General features: G+C 64.3%; 1 protein-coding gene across 1 annotated transcript in view; it reads left to right on the forward strand.

The window, feature by feature from the left end:
• The first annotated feature begins 1,801 nt into the window (after nucleotides 1-1,801).
• The window catches only part of MUC5AC (mucin 5AC, oligomeric mucus/gel-forming), a 31,476-nt gene continuing 15,989 nt past the window's right edge, over nucleotides 1,802-17,288 (forward strand). Inside the window, 30 exon segments of the mRNA XM_027532367.1 lie at nucleotides 1,802-1,874; nucleotides 2,899-2,973; nucleotides 3,447-3,506; nucleotides 3,683-3,944; nucleotides 4,224-4,338; nucleotides 4,838-4,928; nucleotides 5,626-5,735; nucleotides 5,841-6,011; nucleotides 6,271-6,569; nucleotides 6,836-6,974; nucleotides 7,096-7,200; nucleotides 9,989-10,058; nucleotides 10,138-10,275; nucleotides 10,356-10,522; nucleotides 10,685-10,777; nucleotides 11,304-11,430; nucleotides 11,589-11,844; nucleotides 11,913-11,965; nucleotides 12,080-12,180; nucleotides 12,258-12,409; nucleotides 12,519-12,657; nucleotides 12,748-12,861; nucleotides 13,000-13,173; nucleotides 13,902-14,141; nucleotides 14,326-14,482; nucleotides 14,850-14,978; nucleotides 15,196-15,358; nucleotides 15,804-15,847; nucleotides 15,936-16,124; nucleotides 16,734-17,211. Coding sequence (XP_027388168.1) covers nucleotides 1,802-1,874; nucleotides 2,899-2,973; nucleotides 3,447-3,506; nucleotides 3,683-3,944; nucleotides 4,224-4,338; nucleotides 4,838-4,928; nucleotides 5,626-5,735; nucleotides 5,841-6,011; nucleotides 6,271-6,569; nucleotides 6,836-6,974; nucleotides 7,096-7,200; nucleotides 9,989-10,058; nucleotides 10,138-10,275; nucleotides 10,356-10,522; nucleotides 10,685-10,777; nucleotides 11,304-11,430; nucleotides 11,589-11,844; nucleotides 11,913-11,965; nucleotides 12,080-12,180; nucleotides 12,258-12,409; nucleotides 12,519-12,657; nucleotides 12,748-12,861; nucleotides 13,000-13,173; nucleotides 13,902-14,141; nucleotides 14,326-14,482; nucleotides 14,850-14,978; nucleotides 15,196-15,358; nucleotides 15,804-15,847; nucleotides 15,936-16,124; nucleotides 16,734-17,211 — 4,484 coding nt within the window.

Consider the following 17,288-nt stretch of genomic DNA (forward strand, 5'->3'; position numbering starts at 1 on the left):
CCCCGCGGGGTGCTTCTTACAGGGTTCCCCTGCAAGGCAGACCAACCCTGGGTTGGGGCATACGCTGGTGGCTCAGACGGGGCAGGGGCGTGGGGGGCCCAGGCTTGTCCCCCTGCCAGCGGCGTGGACGTCGTTGCCTTGCTGCCTCCCTGCCTGCCTGGGGTCACGAGGAGGGTGGGCTCACGTCACCGCAGCCTCCAGCCTCCTCCCTCCCACTGAGCCAAGCTCCGGCCCCCCGAGGCCGACCCTCAAACCTCCCCCAAGGCACGAGTTGCCCACATCTGATATCCCAACCACAAAAGCCACAGCGCTTTGGAGCCAGACGTGTCTCTTGGCCCGTCCTCTAGGGACCTCCCCTGCGCAGCACCAGGCTGCCTGTGGTCCAGCTGTAGAGCGGGCAGCCGCGCGGGGACAGTGGGGGCGCGGGGCGGCAGCCAGTGCGCGGGCCCGCTCCCACGGCACCCCTCAGCCGGGCCTGGGCGAGCGGCCACCAGCGCTCATCACTCACTCACACTCATTCACACACTCACTCACTCATTCATCCACACACTCATTCATTCACTGACTCATTCACTAATTCACACACTCATTCATTCACTCACACACTCATTCATTCATCCACACACTCATTCATTCACTGACTCATTCACTAATTCACAGACTCATTCATTCACTCACTCACACTCACTCATTCACACACTCACTTATTCATTCATTCACACACTCATTCATTCACTGACTCATTCACTAATTCACACACTCATTCATTCACTCACTCACACACTCAGTCATACACTCACTCACTCATTCACTCAGTCACTCACTCACTCACCATGCCCCACCCTCACACTCCTGTTCTGTGTGGGGTGTTCTTTCTACCAGATACCACTGTAAATCGGGGGCATAAGGAGGGAAAGGCTCTGGGATGGAAAGCTAGGTGCCCAGAAAGAACTCAGGACAGGCCCAAAGCTCCGGTCAGCTCCATGGGGCCCCTGAGCCAAGCCTGCCTCAGCATCAGGGACCCGGCCTGCTGCCCCGCCCCAGGGAGAGCCTCCTGGCCGGCCCCCTGTGGCAGTGGAGCCACCAGCTGCGGCGGCTGCTGCGAGTGGCCCCCTGGGACTGGGCCCCAGTGCCCAGCAGCCTGACGGGCCCGGAGCTCACACACCCACGACCGGAGTGGGTGGCCATCACTAGCGTGCTTCCTCAGGCAGAGTCCATCATGGCCAAGACCACCAGGCCAGTTTCTGGGCTGGTTCACTCGGCATTGCCCCTGCCCCTCAAGGAAGGAAGACACAGGCCCACGTGGGAGGAGCTAGCCTAGGGCTGCTCACCGCCGCCGGGAGCACAGCCAGCCTCCCAGGCAGCGCTGGTCCGGGGTGGGGGTCCTGACGCCGGGAATGCCGCCCTTGAGCCCTCTGCAGCAAGGGTGGGGCCAGCCCAGCAGCCCTGGCAGCAGGAAGGGTGGTGGTGGCCTCCAGGCATAGGAGCTCCAGGGTCGGCCTCACAGAAGCCTGCCCAGCCAAGGTTCAGAGCTGGGGCCCCAGCGAGACGATGCCTGAGCCAGTGCTGAGGGACCCCAGGAACCACGTCCCAGCTGCAGACACACCCATGTCTGCTGTCTTCAGCCGCGGGCCATCCCAAAGCCGGTGGCCACTGTTTACCTGGGCGAGGGGACTCGCAGGCCTGGCCCCGCCCTCCCACGTGAGGCTGGTGGGGCTGCAGTCAGCTCCAGGACTACAAAAGGCTCCTGCTGGCTCACAGCCGTCCTCAGAGGCTGCCCTGGGACTTTCTCCCACACGCCATGGGTGTTGGCCGAAGGAGGCTGGCCCCGCTCTGGGCCCTGGCCCTCACTCTGGCCTGTGCCCAGCACACAGGTAAGGTGCCCGCTGGCATCCCCAGGCCGGCCATGACTGGAGCCTGGAGCCCCTGCCACTCCTCAAGTCCTAGAGTGGCCCTGGTGCCAGGTGCACAGCAAGCAGCTCGGAGGCCTTGCCCAGGTCCCTGAGAAGTTGAGGGTGTCTGTGGGCCACTCTTCCTGCTCGGTCCCACTCCAGGAGATTGTGGGGTCGGGGAGGGGATTTTGGGGCTGTAGGGTCCAGGTGGGGGTTGGGGAGGGGTCAGCCAGGCGTCTGTGAGCCCCTGGCTGCAGGGTGCTGTCCTCAGAGGCCTCTCCCACCGGGGCTGGCGTCTCCCGCCTGCTTCCCAGGGCGCGGCCGGGCCCAGACTTGTGTAGGGGCTGCTCGGCCCCCAGCGCTTGGCAGCTCGGGGCCGTGCAGCTGAAATGCCCCTGCCCCAGGCGTCTCGCACGCCTGGTGCCCAGCCTCCTGCGGCCAGCCGCCTGCAGTGCTGAGGCAGAGGCCGCCCCACTGGGGGCTCCCTGGACATGACTCAGAGGCAAGGCCAGGTTCTCGGGGCGGCCTCTGGGCCGACCCTGCTGGTCCCCGGGCGCTGAGCTGTGCAGCGGCACTGAGCACCTCGTTTCGGGTGCAGCTCTGTCTGAGCTCTGGGTCCCAGATCCCCAGCTGGCTCTGGAGGGGCTGAGCCAGCCCACGGCCTCAGGGTCTGCCCCTCGGATGGGCTGCTGCCTGGCGGGTACTCCCGCCTGTTCCCCTGCATCCTGAGCAGGGAACCAGGGCCTGATACCTGGTGGATGCTTGGTGGGCATGAATGCACCGTGCATGAAGGAAGGGCCCCTGGAGAAGCTGGCTCAGGGCCAGGGGGCTCACCGGAGAGCATGGTTGAAGGAGCCGTGGCCCAGCGGAGGGCCTGGGGTGACTCAGAAGAGGCCCTCCCAGGCCCCCAGTCTGCGTAGAGAACCCCACCCTCCAGGCCCGGCCCCTTCCGTCTGTGCATCCTTCGGGGCCAGCTCCAGCCCAGCGCCCACTCCCCTTCCTTCAGGCCAGGCCCGGAACAGCGCTGCAGAGCTCAGCTTCGAGCACCCAGACCTCCCTCCTGCCCCTCAGGGGCCTGGCGGTGAGTGGACCCCCCCACCTGTCGGAGCCCCTGCCCTGCTCCGGAGGCTCCGCTCAGGCTGCTCGCCGTCTCCCGGTCTCCCGGCGAGGCCATCGGCCACAGAGCAAGGGCGGGCTCGGGGACAGGCCCGCTGCCTCCGTCTGCTTGTCCCCTGACGGGCTCCCTGGGAGGCACACCTGGTCTGAGCTCAGCATGGGAGCGTGGTTCGCAGCCACGGGTGTTGATTCAGGCATTTTTGAGATTCCGGAGCCAGGAACTCCCAGGTGCAAACAACATCAGGGCCACGTGGGCATGAGAGCTGACCTCTGCTGCTCGGCTGTGGGAATCTCTGCTCACGCAGCAGGGAGGTCCCACACACGGCAGGTCCAGAGCTCGGGAGCGGGCAGCCCTGCAGCTGCGGAAGCCCTCCTGGGGGTCAAGCTGGCGGTGGGCAGTGGGGGTGAGGGCTCTGAGCCACCTCCCCATTCCCTCAGGCACCGCCCTCCGTGGAGTGACCATCCACCCGCCTCTGAGGACCGCCCCCGTGGTGCGAGGTGAGACCCCGAGGCCAGGTCGGGGGCGGGCGGCTGTGTCCCTGGAGACCTGTCTCTCCGGAGCCGGAGGCGGCAGGAGGGTGCGCGGCTCCTTGCCGGGATGAGGGCCCGGCTCTGGGAGGTCCGGGCCGTGTCGTCGGTGTCCCTCGGAAACGCCCTGCTCTGTTTGACGGCAGCCCTGAACGCGGCCCACGGCGGGCGGGCGTGCAGCACGTGGGGCGACTTCCACTACAAGACCTTCGACGGCGACGTCTTCCGCTTCCCCGGGCTGTGCAACTATGTCTTCTCCGCGCACTGCGGCTCCGCCTACGAGGACTTCAACCTGCAGCTCCGCCGTGGCCCCGGGCCCAACGGCGTTGCGCCCAGCAGGGTGACCATGAAGCTGGATGGCCTGGTCGTCAGGCTGACCAAGGGCTCCGTCCAGGTCAACGGCCGCCCGTGAGTCTGGGGCCCGGTGGCGCGTGTGCTCCCGGGACCACGCAGGGTGGCTGCAGGCCCCCAGGCCCCCACGCTCTGCCCCCGTCTCTCCTGGGGGCTCAGGCTCTGGCTCTGCCCCCAGACGCGGCCCCTCCCTTGTGCTGCTGACGCTCGAGCTCCGTGCTCTTGGGTCTTGGTGACCTCGTTGGGATGTGACCTGAGGGGCCTCCCCACCTGTCCTGACCTCTGCTGCCCAGGCCCTTGGACCCCATGTGCCTCAGCCAGGCCCTCTCCCTGCAGAATTCAGCTGCCCTTCAGCCAGTCTGGAGTCCTCATTGAGCAGAGCAACAGCAATCTGAAGGTGGTGGCCAAGCTGGGCCTGGTCTTCATGTGGAACCAGGACGACAGCCTCCTGGTGAGGCCAGGGGCTGGGGGCCAGGAGTGGGGGCTGGGGGCGGGGGTGGGGAGCTGGGAGTGGGGGGCTGGGGGCTGGGGGTGAGGGGCTGGGGGCGGGGGTCCTGGCACATACCTCCAGCCCAAGAGCCTCCTGGTGAGGCTGGGGCCAGGGGGCCGGGAGTGGGGGACGGGGGTGGGGGCTAAGGGTGGGGGCCCAGCAGGTTCCTCCAGCCGACAGCTCCCCCAGGGAGGGAAGAAGGTGCTCTGGGTGAAGGAGGGTGGGACGGCAGACCCCACCCCACTGGGGACCCAGGACCCACACCCCAACGCAGACGCCATGTGTGGGGGAGGCATCTCCTCCAGGACACACTCCTGCTCGGGGTCCCGGCTTGGAGGAATGAGTCGGGGGGGTCCTCTGTGAGGAGCTGCAGCCCTGACCTCCTCGGGAGCCTGGTTCGTCATTCTGGTCCTGGGGCGTCCCTGGCGCAGCTGGAGTCTGACGTGTCCCCTCCTTGCAGCTCGAGCTGGATGCCAAATACACCAACCAGACTTGCGGACTTTGCGGAGACTTCAACGGTGTCCCCGTCTACAACGAGTTCTTCTCGCACAGTGAGTTCTCTCGGGCGCCTCCCCATCCCCCCACCCCCGCCCGCTCCCGGCTCCTCAGTGCTCCCTGAAGCCTGCCTCCAGAAGCCCAAGTCAGAGACCTCAGTCCAAACATGTGTGCACCGCCCACACGTGCACACAGACCCGTGCACTCGCATGTGTCACACGTGTGTGCAGATCCCGGCACGGCCCCGCACCGCCCTCCACCGCCCCCCACCGCAGAGCAGGCAGCCCCCGCCATGCCCTCCTGTGAAGCTGAAGACCTGCCTCTGTCCAGACCCTGTCTCTGCGTCTTAGTCCTGACACTTTGCCACCAAGCCGTGGCCTTTCATGTGACCCACGCTTGCTGCGGCCCCGAGCTTGGGGTCCCCTCTGCCAGGCCTGTGGAGCCCCACGCAAAGCCCGTCCATGAGGGCTGCTTACCAGAGGCCAGCCTGGGGGCCCGGGGGCGGCTGGCAGGGGCTCGGGCTCACTTTCCAGCCCCCTGGGCTGCGAGCCGGCCCCAGGCCCACGGAGCATCAGGTAAAGGGCCGAGCTCACGGCTCTGCAGCCTCGAATACCCAGGGGTCCCTCACTTCATCTCCAGATGCCCTGAATGTCCTGCAGAGCTGACACTTAACCGGGCAGTGTGGGCACGGGAGATAGGCATGGCCAGAGCACCCTGAGCGAGGGGTGCGGGGGGTCCTTGTGCTTCCGGCAGATGTCAAACTGACCCCCACCGAGTTTGGGAACCTGCAGAAGATGGACGGCCCCATGGAGCAGTGTCAGGACCCTGTCCCCGAGGATGCTGGGACCTGCTCAAACGACTCTGTAAGGCCCAGAGTGGACGGGGTGGGGGTCTTGCTCCCACAGCCCTGGGGCTGAGCCGGGGACACTCCAGACCCGACTAAGCGAGGGCTCCGGGCTCTGCCCCAGGGCATCTGCGAGGAGATGCTGAGCAGCGAGCCGTTCTTGGGCTGTGCCCGCCTGGTGAACACCAGCAGCTACCTGGAGGCCTGCCGGCATGACCTCTGCCACTGCAGCCGGGTCAACCTCACCAGCTGCCTCTGCCACACCCTCGCCGAGTACTCCCGCCAGTGTGCCCATGCCGGGGGGCTGCCCCTGGACTGGCGGGGCCCCCAGCTCTGCCGTGAGTGCCCGAGTGGCCCGGGCCCTGCCCTGCTGTCCCCCCAGGGCGGGGGCAGGGCGGGGTGTGACACGGCCCATCCCCCCCCACGCAGCCCAGACGTGCCCCCTGAACATGCAGTACCACGAGTGCGGCTCACCCTGTGCGGACACCTGCTCCAACCCTGGGCACTCCCAGCTGTGCGAGGACCACTGTGTCGCCGGCTGCTTCTGCCCCGAGGGTGAGGAGGAGCCCCTCCCCGGCCCCCCGAATCACACGGAGGCATCATGGGTCTCGGACGGAGCCCCTGGGTCCGAGGAGCCCTCTGGGGCAGGCCCGTGGTGGGCGGGGGCCGTGCCCCTCCCCACGACCTCCCAGCAGACCGTGCGGCACGCGCCCCACGACCGGCTTGCCTCTGCAGGAATGGTTCTGGACGACATCAGCCACGCGGGCTGCGTTCCCGTGTCCGGGTGCTCCTGCGTGTACAACGGGGCCACCTACGCTCCAGGGACTGGCTACTCCACAGGCTGCACGAACTGGTAGGACCCCGGGCCCTGCCCTCTGCTCCCCGGACCCGCCTGGGCCGGATGCTCCTGGGCGGCCCCCTGGGGGCCGTGGCCAGGTGCCATGAGTCTGCTTCCACCTGGGGCCCGGGGCAGAGGCCAGCAGCTCTCCGGGCAGGCACCAAGGGGCTCCAGTCCATGTGGGGAGGCAGGCGGGCCTGGGCGAGACGGCTGTCAGCCTGCCGACTGGGTGGGGGCTGTGCCTGGGGCCCAGCACGCACGCGGGGCCTCCCTGCTCTCAGCACCTGCTCTGGAGGCCGCTGGACCTGCCAGGAGGCGCCGTGTCCGGGGACCTGCTCGGTGCTGGGCGGCGCCCACATCTCCACGTTCGACGAGAAGCAGTACAGAGTGCATGGGGACTGCAGCTATGTGCTGGCCAAGGTGCGGGCCTCCCCGGGCGGGCCCGCGGGCTCGGGAGACCAGCCCGGCTTTGGGCGGGCGGAGCGGGGAGGCCGAGGTGGGCTGGGGCCGACGAGCTCTGCGTGGGGGCCTGTGTTTCCAGCCTTGTGACAGCGGCGCCTACGCCGTGCTGGCCGAGCTGCGCAGGTGCGGGCTGACCGACAGCGAGACCTGCCTGAAGAGCCTGACGCTGAGCCTGGGCCACACGGTGAGCGCGGGCCGGGCGGGCGTCCCTCCTGGCAAACGCCCCCTGCGCGGGCTGTGACCCTCAGAGGCAGCCTGTGGACACCCCCACTGCGTCCCACCCGCACTGCTTGTGGGTCTTCTAAGCAACGGGCCCCAAAAGACCAGCTCTGAGGCGGACCCTAGGGGCCCCTCACCTGTCCAGAGCGGCCCAGGAAGCTTCTCTGCTGAAATTGACTTAAAAAAAAAAAGTACATTTAAAAAAACTTAGGCTTCCCCAGGCCTTGGCTGCGGCCTGTGGGGTCTTCTCGTGACACGCGCTGCCTCGCTGCGGCGAGCGGGCTCTGAGTGCCGCTTCAGTGGCTGTGACCCACAAGCTTAGTGGTCCTGTGGCGTGTGGGGTCTTAGTTTCCTGACCAGGGATCAAAACCACATCACCTTCTTTGCAAGGTAGATTCCTAACCACTGGACCACCACGGAAGTCCTTGAAGTCGACTTTTTTACTTTAGTAAATCTCTTTGCTCAGTTCAGTTCAGTCGCTCAGTTGTGTCTGACTCTTTGTGACCCCATGGATTGCAGCACACCAGGCTTCCCTGTCCATCACCAACTCCCGGAGTTCACCCAAACTCATGTCCATTGAGTCAGTGATGCCATCCAGCCATCACATCCTATGTCACCCCCTTCTCCTCCTGCCCTCAATCTTTTCCAGCATCAGGGTCTTTTCAAACGACTCAGCTCTTCCCATCAGGTGGCCAAAGTACTGGAGTTTCAGCTTCAGCATCAGTCCCTCCAAAGAACACCCAGGACTGGTCTCCTCTAGGATGGACGGGCTGGATCTCCTTGCAGTCCAAGGGACTCTCAAGACTCTTCTCCAACTCCACAGTTCAAAAGCATCAATGCTTTGGCCCTCAGCTTTCTTTATGGTCAAAATTTCACAGCCATACATTTCCATACATGGAAAAAACATAGCTTTGACTAGATGGACCTTTGTTGGCAAAGTAACGTCTCTGCTTTTTAATATGCTGTCTAGGTTGATCATAGTTTTTCTTCTAAGGAGCAAGCGTCTTTTCATTTCATGGCTGCAGTCACCATCTGCAGTGATTTTGGAGCCCAAGAAAATAGTCTCTCACTGTTTCCATTATTTCCCTATCTATTTGCCCTGAAGTGATGGGACCAGATGCCATGGTATTAGTTTTTTGAATGCTGAGTTTTAAGCCAAGTTTTTCACTCTCCTCTTTCACTTTCATCAAGAGGCTCTTTAGTTCCTTTTCGCTTTCTGCCATAAGGGTGGTGTCATCTGCGTATCTGAGGCTATTGATATTTCTCTCTTCAATCTTGATTCCAGCTTGTGCTTCATCCAGTCTGGCATTTCGCATGATGCATGTAAGGGGTTTTCCAAAATTTGCTGGCATATTAAGTGCAGCACTTTCATAGCATCATATTTTAGGATTTGAAATAGCTCAGCTGAAATTCCATCACCTCCACTAACTTTGTTTATAGCGATGCTTCCTAAGGCCCACTTGACTTCGAACTCCAGGATGTCTGGCTTTAGGTCAGTGATCACACCATCGTGATTATCTGGGCCATGAAGATCTTTTTTGTACAGTTCTTCTATGTATTCTTGCCACCTCTCCTTAATATCTTCTGCTTCTGTTAGGTCCATACCATTTCTGTCCTTTATTGAGCCCATCTTTGCATGAAATTGTTCCCTTGATATCTCTAACTTTCTTGAAGAGATCTCTAATCTTTCCCATTCTGTTGTTTTCCTCTATTTCTTTGCATTGATCACTGAGGAAGGCTTTCTTACCTCTCCTTGCTATTCTCTGGAACTCTGCATTCAGATGCTTATATCTTTCCTTTTCTCCTTTGCCTTTCACTTCTCTTCTTTTCTCAGCTATTTGTAAGGCCTCCTCAGACAACCAATTTGCCTTTTTGCATTTCTTTTCCATGGGGATGGTCTTGATCCCTGTCTCCTGTACAATGTCATGAACCTCCGTCCATAGATCATCAGGCACTCTGTCTATCAGATCTAGGCCCTTAAATCTATTTCTCACTTCCACTGTATAATCATAAGGGATTTCATTTAGGTCATACCTGAATGGCCTAGTGGTTTTCCCTACTTTCTTCAATTTAAGTCTGAATTTGGCAATAAGGAGTTCATGGTCTGAGCCACAGTCAGCTCCTGGTCTTGTTTTTGCTGACTGTATAGAGCTTCTCCATCTTTGGCTGCAAGGAATATAATCAGTCTGATTTCGGTGTTGACCATCTGGTGATGTCCGTGTGTGGAGTCTTCTCTGTGTTGTTGGAAGAGGGTGTTTGCTATGACCAGTGCACTCTCTTGATAAAACTCTGTTAGCCTTTGCCCTGCTTCATTCTGTACTCCGAGGCCAAACAAAGGCACTGGGGTCTCTGAGGGGTCCCTGGGTCCTGGTGCACAAGGTTTTGTTTGAGCTCCCCGAGCATCTCTGGCAGGTGAGGAGTTTGATTCTTAATGTGATTCCGCCCCTCCTACTCTCTTGTGGGGGCCTCTCGTTTGCCCCTGGACGTGGGGTATCTTTGTTTGGTGGGATCCAACATTCTCCTGTCGATGGCTGTTCTGCGGCTAGTTGCAGTTTTGGAGTGCTCACAGGAGAAGATGAGCACAGATCCTTCTACTCCGCCGTCTTGAACAACTTTCATGTCATCAAAAAAAAAAGTCCTATCCTTGTGGAAAGCTTAGCAAAGCAGGCTGAGCCTGAGTTGGGCAGGGGGTGGTCATCAGCCCTTCTCCGCCCTGTGGGGACTGTCGCGACCCCTGCCGTGTGCTTCTCCAGGTCTTCGTGGTCAAGGCTAGTGGGGAGGTGTTTGTGAACCAGATCTACACCCAGCTGCCCGTCTCAGCAGGTGAGGGTGCCCGCCCCGTCCCCGCTTCTGACGGTCCCGCCTCTCGCACCCACTGAGACACGGTCCCCTGTGTCCACAGCCAACGTCACGCTCTTCAGACCCTCCACCTTCTTCATCATTGCCCAGACCCAGCTGGGCCTGCAGCTGGACATCCAGCTGGTGCCCATCATGCAGGTGTTCGTGAGGCTGGGGCCGCAGACCCGAGGGCAGAGCTGCGGTAAGAGGGTCACCGCCCGGCACCCAAGCCCAGCCCCCGTGGCTGGGCGCTCAGGGGCCTCACACTGCCCTCCGCCCCAGGCCTGTGTGGGAACTTCAACCAGAACCAGGCCGACGACTTCCTCACCATCAGCGGCGTGGTGGAGGGCTCAGCTGCCGCCTTCGCCAACACCTGGAAGACCCAGGCCGCCTGCCCCAACGTCAAGAACAGCTTCGAGGACCCCTGTTCCCTCAGCGTGGAGAATGGTGTGTGTCCAGCAGCCCTGGGGCCCGCCTGGTGCCTCGGCCGCTCATACCCGGCACTGCTTCATACAGAGGAACTCGGGGTGAAGGAAAGCCGCTCACCTCGAGGGGGCTCCCGCTTGACGTGACGTTCAGCCCCACTGACCGCCCCTCCTCTGTCCACAGAGAAGTACGCTCAGCACTGGTGCTCTCGGCTGACCGACCCCCATGGCCCCTTCGCCCAGTGCCACTCCGCCGTGGACCCCAGCACCCACTACTCGGTAATGCCGCCTCCTGGCTCTGCCCTTGGGTCTGGGCCACCCTCAGGGTCCCAAGGGCCAGGGCAACAGCGTCTGGGCCCGGCCGGTCTCCCTGGCTCTGTCCCCTTGCCCGCTCACTCACTCACTCAGTCATTAATCACTCAGTCGTTCATTCGCGCACCCACCCACTGTGAGATTCTGAATCCATCATGTCCTCCTGCCCTACACCCAGGCACTAGGGCAGGGGCTGCTACATGCAGTGAGTGAGTAGCCTTCTGGCCCTGGGGTCAGTGAGAAACTGGTGTCTGGGACTGACCACACGAGGCTGGACCGCTGGGTCACAGAGATGAGGGACTGTGATCCTTCCGGCGGCCCCCCACCAGCCCAAGGACGTGACTGCAAGATGGTCTGTACACGTTCTGCTGAGGGAGGGGGAGCCCCCGTGAGCCTGGGGAGGGGTCCTGGGGAGGCAGGGGCTCCGGCCGCGGCGTGAGGCGTGATTGCCGTGTGTGACCTGAGGTCCCCGACATCCCGGTGCGCCCCCCAGAACTGCCTGTTCGACACCTGCAACTGTGAGAAGAGTGAGGACTGCATGTGTGCGGCCCTGTCCTCCTACGTCCGGGCCTGCGCCGCCCGGGGCGTGCTGCTCAGCGGCTGGCGGGATGGCATGTGCAGTGAGTGTCTGCGGTAGACGCGCCACAGGCCCCACCCCCCAGCCGGGCGCGGGAGTCGGGGAGCACCGTGCCCACGGCCCCGGGACCCTGTCGGGGTCTGTGGGGGCCGGGGGTGCCCGCCAGCTCTGGCCTGAGTGCCGCCCTCCCTGCACCCACAGCAAAGCCCATGGCCACCTGCCCCAAGTCGCTCACCTACCGCTACAACATCAGCACATGCCTGCCCACCTGCCGGGCCCGAAGCGACGAGGACGTCACCTGCAGCATCGGCTTCGTCCCCGTGGACGGCTGCACCTGCCCCGACGGCACCTTCCTGGACGACGCAGGCGCCTGTGTGCCGGCCACCAGCTGCCCCTGCTACTTCCAGGGCTCCGTGGTCCCCAACGGGGAGTCGCTGCACGAGCAGGGCATCGTCTGGTAGGAGCCCCTGCTGAGTGGGCGGGGCGGGGGAGGCTGGGGGCTCTCTGACCATGCTCTCCCGGCAGCTCCTGCACCCAGGGCACGCTGACCTGCATTGGAGGCCACACCCCAGACCCAGGTGAGCTGGGAGTGGGGGGTGAGGGGGAGCCTGGTGATCTCTGCAAGAAGCTTCTCGAGTACCTGCGGGGTGACATGCCCACGAGGCCCCCCTGAGCGCCCCCTCCCTCCCCAGTCTGCCTCCCGCCCATGGTCTACGTTGACTGTCGCAATGCCACGCCCGGGGCCAGTGGGGCCGGCTGTCAGAAGAGCTGCCACACCCTGGACATGGACTGCGTAAGTGTCCCCCGCCATCCCCGGGGTCCCTCTGCAGGCCTGGGTCATCTGCTAAGCGGGGTCTGTCCCCCCCACAGTATAGCACCAAGTGCGAGCCCGGCTGTGTGTGTCCCGACGGGCTGGTGGCCAGCGGCGACGGCGGCTGCGTCCCCGTGTCCGCCTGCCCCTGTGTGCACAACGAGGCCAGCTACCAGCCAGGCCAGACCATCCGCGTGGGCTGCAATACCTGGTACGGCGGGGGCGGCTCCGGCAGCGGGCGAGGCCCGGCCCGGCCAGCGTGGGGCGGGCAGCTGGGGCCTCGGGCAGGGAGGTGAGGGCTGACGGGCACTGTCCCCCAGCACCTGTCAGGGTCGGGCGTGGCAATGCACCAACCGGCCCTGCCTGGCCACCTGCGCGGTGTACGGGGACGGCCACTACCTCACCTTCGACGGGCGGCGCTACAGCTTCAGCGGGGACTGCGAGTACACGCTGCTCCAGGTACACGGCCACCGAGCTCCCCCGCCCCCCCCGGGCCTGCTCGCTGCCCCGGCGCATGCTCACCCCAGCGGGCCGCTCCTCTGCCCACAGGACCACTGCGGCGGGAACGGCAGCGCCCAGGACAGCTTCCGCGTCGTCACCGAGAATGTGCCCTGTGGCACCACAGGCACCACCTGCTCCAAGGCCATCAAGATCTTCCTGGGGGTGAGCAGGGGCGGGGGTCCAGGCAGGAGCCCCCAAGAAGGCTGTGTTCCCATAATTAAGCCAGGACTGGGGTTGCCGAGCCGTGGACCCACCCAAGCGATGGCCAGTGTCCTCAGCCAGACCCTCATGTCCCTGCAGAGCTACGAGCTGAAGCTGAGTGATGGGAAACTGGAGGTGATAGAGACGGGCCCGCGGCCGCCCTACTCCATCCGCCAGATGGGCATCTACCTGGTGGTGGACACGGAAATGGGCCTTGTGCTGCTGTGGGACAAGGGCACCGGCATCTTCCTCAGACTCAGCCCCGAGTTCAAGGTGAGGCCTCGCCCCAGACCAGGGGCAGCTGGTGATGGAAGTGCAGGCCGGGGAGAGACAGAGACCCCGAAACAGAGACAGAGAGAGACAAGCAGAGGGAAACAGGGAGAGACAGAGAGAGAGACAAGAAACACAGGAGAGAGGCACCGAGAGATGGAGAGACAGAGAGAGAGGGAGGAGCTGCCAGCACGAGGCCCTCGGCCACGTCTGGGTCCCGCAGCTGCTGGAAGCAGGGCCCCAGACAGGGGGCCATCCTCTCCAAGGCTGGACGCCGAGCCACCGAGGTGCCCCAGGGCTGTGGGCCTCCCTCCCTCCTCCAGGCTCCATGGCCCCAGGCGCCCCTTCACCCCAGACCCTGGTCCCCATGTCCCCGCACTGTCTTCATTGCATGGACCCTCGTTCCATAAGGATGCAGCCACCAGATCAGCCACCTCACGCCAGGGAGCCCTTGTCCTGCAGAGACCTCACTCCCACTCTGGGCTGTGGGGGCGTCCGGGATGAGGACCCGAGCCTGTCTTTGGGGGCACCCCGTAGCTGCTACGCCGCGTCACCTGTACCCTCTGCTCCAGGAGACGCCAGCGCCCAGCGGGCCGCACCCAGGGCCGCCCTCACACTCACTGGGGCTGCTCCGGGGGCTGTCCTGGAGGAGGCGCGGGCTCGAGGGAGTGAGTGGGCCCCTCCTGCGCCCGCCCGGAGCTGCTGCCATCTCCATGTCCATCTGCCTGCAGGGGAGGGTCTGCGGGCTGTGCGGGAACTTTGACGACAACGCCCTCAACGACTTCACCACGCGGAGCCAGTCTGTGGTGGGCGACGTGCTAGAGTTTGGCAACAGCTGGAAATTCTCCCCGTCGTGCCCGGACGCTCTGGCCCCCAGGGACCCCTGCACCGCCAACCCGTCCCGCAGGTCGTGGGCCCAGAAGCAGTGCAGCATCATCAACAGCGCCACCTTCAGCGCCTGCCACACCCACGTACGCGGGGCTCCTCCCGGCACCTGGGGAGGGAGCGACGGAAGTGGTCTGGGCTCCCACCACCCTCTGAGGCCAGCGGTGGCCGCACAGGACTCCGTGCTCCAGGGGAAACCGGCCCAGGTGGATGCCAAGCCTCGTGGGTGCCCAGGAGCCCCCCAGTGTCTGAAGCCTCTCTCTCCCACAGGTGGAGCCGGGCAGGTACTACGAGGCCTGCGTGAGCGACGCCTGCGCCTGCGACTCGGGGGGCGACTGTGAGTGTTTCTGCACGGCCGTGGCCGCCTACGCCCAGGCCTGCCACGAAGCGGGCGTGTGCGTGTCCTGGCGGACCCCGGACATCTGCCGTGAGTGTTCTGGGACCTGCCTCCCGGGTGGCGTGGGGGTGCAGGGGGTCACAAGAGTGGGGCTGAGAGTGGGAGGGGAGGCAGGGAATCAGCAGGGCCCCCTTCCCTCGCCCCGGGGCCTGGGCGCAGGGGACGGGCATCCCCAAGAAGCCGGCTGCCTGCCCGCTCTCGCCCACGGGCCTTGTAGGCCCACACCCTCCGAGGCCAAGTCTGGGAGGCACAGAGGACAGCCGTGGCTTTAGAGCAGCTCTCAGGACTCGGTCAAGGATCGGGGTGTGGGGCTGGCCCTGGGCTGTCCTTCCAGGGCAGTCCTCCGCCTGGGGCCCCCTGACTGGATGCCTGGCCCTGAGTGACCCCTCGCCCACAGCTCTGTTCTGCGACTACTACAACCCCCAGGGCTGGTGTCAGTGGCACTACCAGCCCTGCGGGGCGCCCTGCCTAAAGACCTGCCGGAACCCCAGCGGCCAGTGCTGGCACGACACCCAAGGCTTGGAAGGTGGGCGCCCTGCTGGTCTGGGTCGGGGTGGGGTCTGTCCTGGCGATCCTGGGACCGTTGACCAGGCTGGACTCCCCTGGGCCCCTCAAGGTGCCTTTGTGGCTATTGCCTCGAGCTCCCCGCTGCCTGGGGGGTGAGGTCCAGGGCTGGGGCCTGAGGTGGGAGCGAGGTCATGGGTGACCGGCCCGGCTGGGACTCATGTCCCTCTGGCTCGCAGGCTGCTACCCCGAGTGCCCAGCAGAAGCCCCCATCTTCGACGAGGACCAGATGCGATGTGTGGCTTCATGCCCGCCCCCACCCTCACAAGCCCCCTGCCACGTTGGAGGCCAGTCCTTCTGGCCAAACTCCACGGTGCCCTCGGACAGGGACTGCTACTCCTGGTGAGTCTGGTTGGAGCTGCGAGGTCCTGGAGCACATGGGGGATTCGCCTGGCCACCTCCCAGCAGGGTCTCCTCCCTTCAGGGCCAGAGGGGTGCCCCATTCTGGGTCTCCCGTGGGGGTCCACGGGGAGCCTCCTCACTGCTGGATGAGGGTGGGGGGCCTGGGGGTGAAGGAAGGGGGCAGAAGGGAACCTGGGTCACGACACCACCCGAGGAGCCCTCCCCAGGAAGAGGCCCTGGGGAGGAAGGGGCCTCCAGAAGGTCCTTGGGTCCAGAGGCTGTGCTGGAACTGCCTCCTCTGCTCATTGGCTGAAAGGCTCCCTGAGAGGGCGTGACCTCCGGCTGAGGCCTGGCCGCAGGGACCCAGCCGGGTGGTTCCCGCCTGCCCCCGGCACAGGCCAGGGGACGCCTGGCACCCCCAGACTCACCTTTCTTCTGTCACCAGCGTCTGCACCGAGGGTGGCGTGCAGTGTGCCTACGACGCGAACGGTGAGCAGCGGACAGCCCTCCTCGCGCCCGGGGCCTGGGGCTCCTGCCCATGTCCCGCCCCATAACGCTGGCGCTCTGCTCCCCACAGCCTGCGTCTGCGCCTACAATGGGAGGCACTTCCATTTGGGGGACGTCATCTACTACACAACGGATGGCCTGGGCGGCTGCATCTCGGCCCGCTGTGGGGCCAACGGCACCATCGAGAGAGGGGTCCACACCTGCAGCCCCACCACGCCCACCCCTCAGACCACGTTCTCCTTCTCGACATCCCTGCCCGGTAAGGCAGACATGGGGGTACCACTCAGGGCTGTGCCCCACCCCCGCCCTGAGTCAGGAAGGAGCCGGGACCCAGCAGAGCGCATGTCCCTTGGCCGGTCACCCTGCAACCAGGAAGGGCCAGCCTTCTCGAGGCCCCTGGCAGGACTGATGCCCCTCTCGTGCTTTCAGGGCTGAGGCTCCCAGCGAGGGGTAGGCACTGTGAGCAGAGATGTCCCAGGCCAGTCCCCGGGAAGAGGACCACGGGAAGCCCAGCTAGAGCACCCCTGCCCCGACCTGCTGTCCTCGAGGCCCCTCTGAGTCCTCACTCTTCCAGGGGCACCTCAGGGCCTTATTAAAGCTTGCCCAAAGGGTGGCGAGCCCCTGGAACTCTGGCCTTAGGTTCCAGGAAGCAGGCTTCCTTTCACAAGCTTGACTCACCTCTTGACTCAGGAGCAGTGAGCCCCACACCTGGCAGGTGTGGGTGCCTGCCCCCCAAGCTCCCGTTGGGGCAGACAGATGCGGTGGAATGCCCCGGCAGCTGATGCCAACAGAGCTGCGGGGTGGGGTGTCCTCGAGGGCCGTGGGGAGCCCCAGCCCCTGATGCCCATCCTCGCTCTCCCGCCCTCAGGCGTGAGCTCGACACTTCCACCTGGCACACACCCCAGCCCTTCCGAGAGCACAGCACACACCCCAAGCACGGCCCCGGCCTCCACCCCAGGCATGGCCTCTGCCTTGCCCTCACCCTGCTGCGGGCAGGACTGCCACTGGTCGCCATGGCTGGATGTCAGCCGTCCAGAACAGGGCATGGACAGTGGAGATTTTGACACGCTGGAGAACCTCCGTGCCCACGGCTACCAGGTCTGCCAAGAGCCGAGGGCAGTAGAGTGCCAGGCTGAGGGTGCCCCCGGGGTGCCACTTGCCACCCTGGGGCAGCATGTGGAGTGTAGCCCGACAGTGGGGCTGATCTGCTACAACAGGGACCAGGCCTCTGGGCACTGTGACAACTACCAGATCAGGGTCCTGTGCTGTGTCCCCCCCGCCTGCCCCACTAGCGGAACAGAGACCAGCTCTCCAACAACCTTCAGCACAGTTGGAACTGGGCCCATGTCAGGAACCAGCAGGAGCACATGGGTGCTGACAGAAAGCACAGCTTCCTCAACCCTGGTCACTACAACTGGTCACA

This window comes from Bos indicus x Bos taurus, chromosome 29 (genome assembly GCF_003369695.1).
Source record: "Bos indicus x Bos taurus breed Angus x Brahman F1 hybrid chromosome 29, Bos_hybrid_MaternalHap_v2.0, whole genome shotgun sequence".
NCBI lineage: Eukaryota > Metazoa > Chordata > Mammalia > Artiodactyla > Bovidae > Bos > Bos indicus x Bos taurus.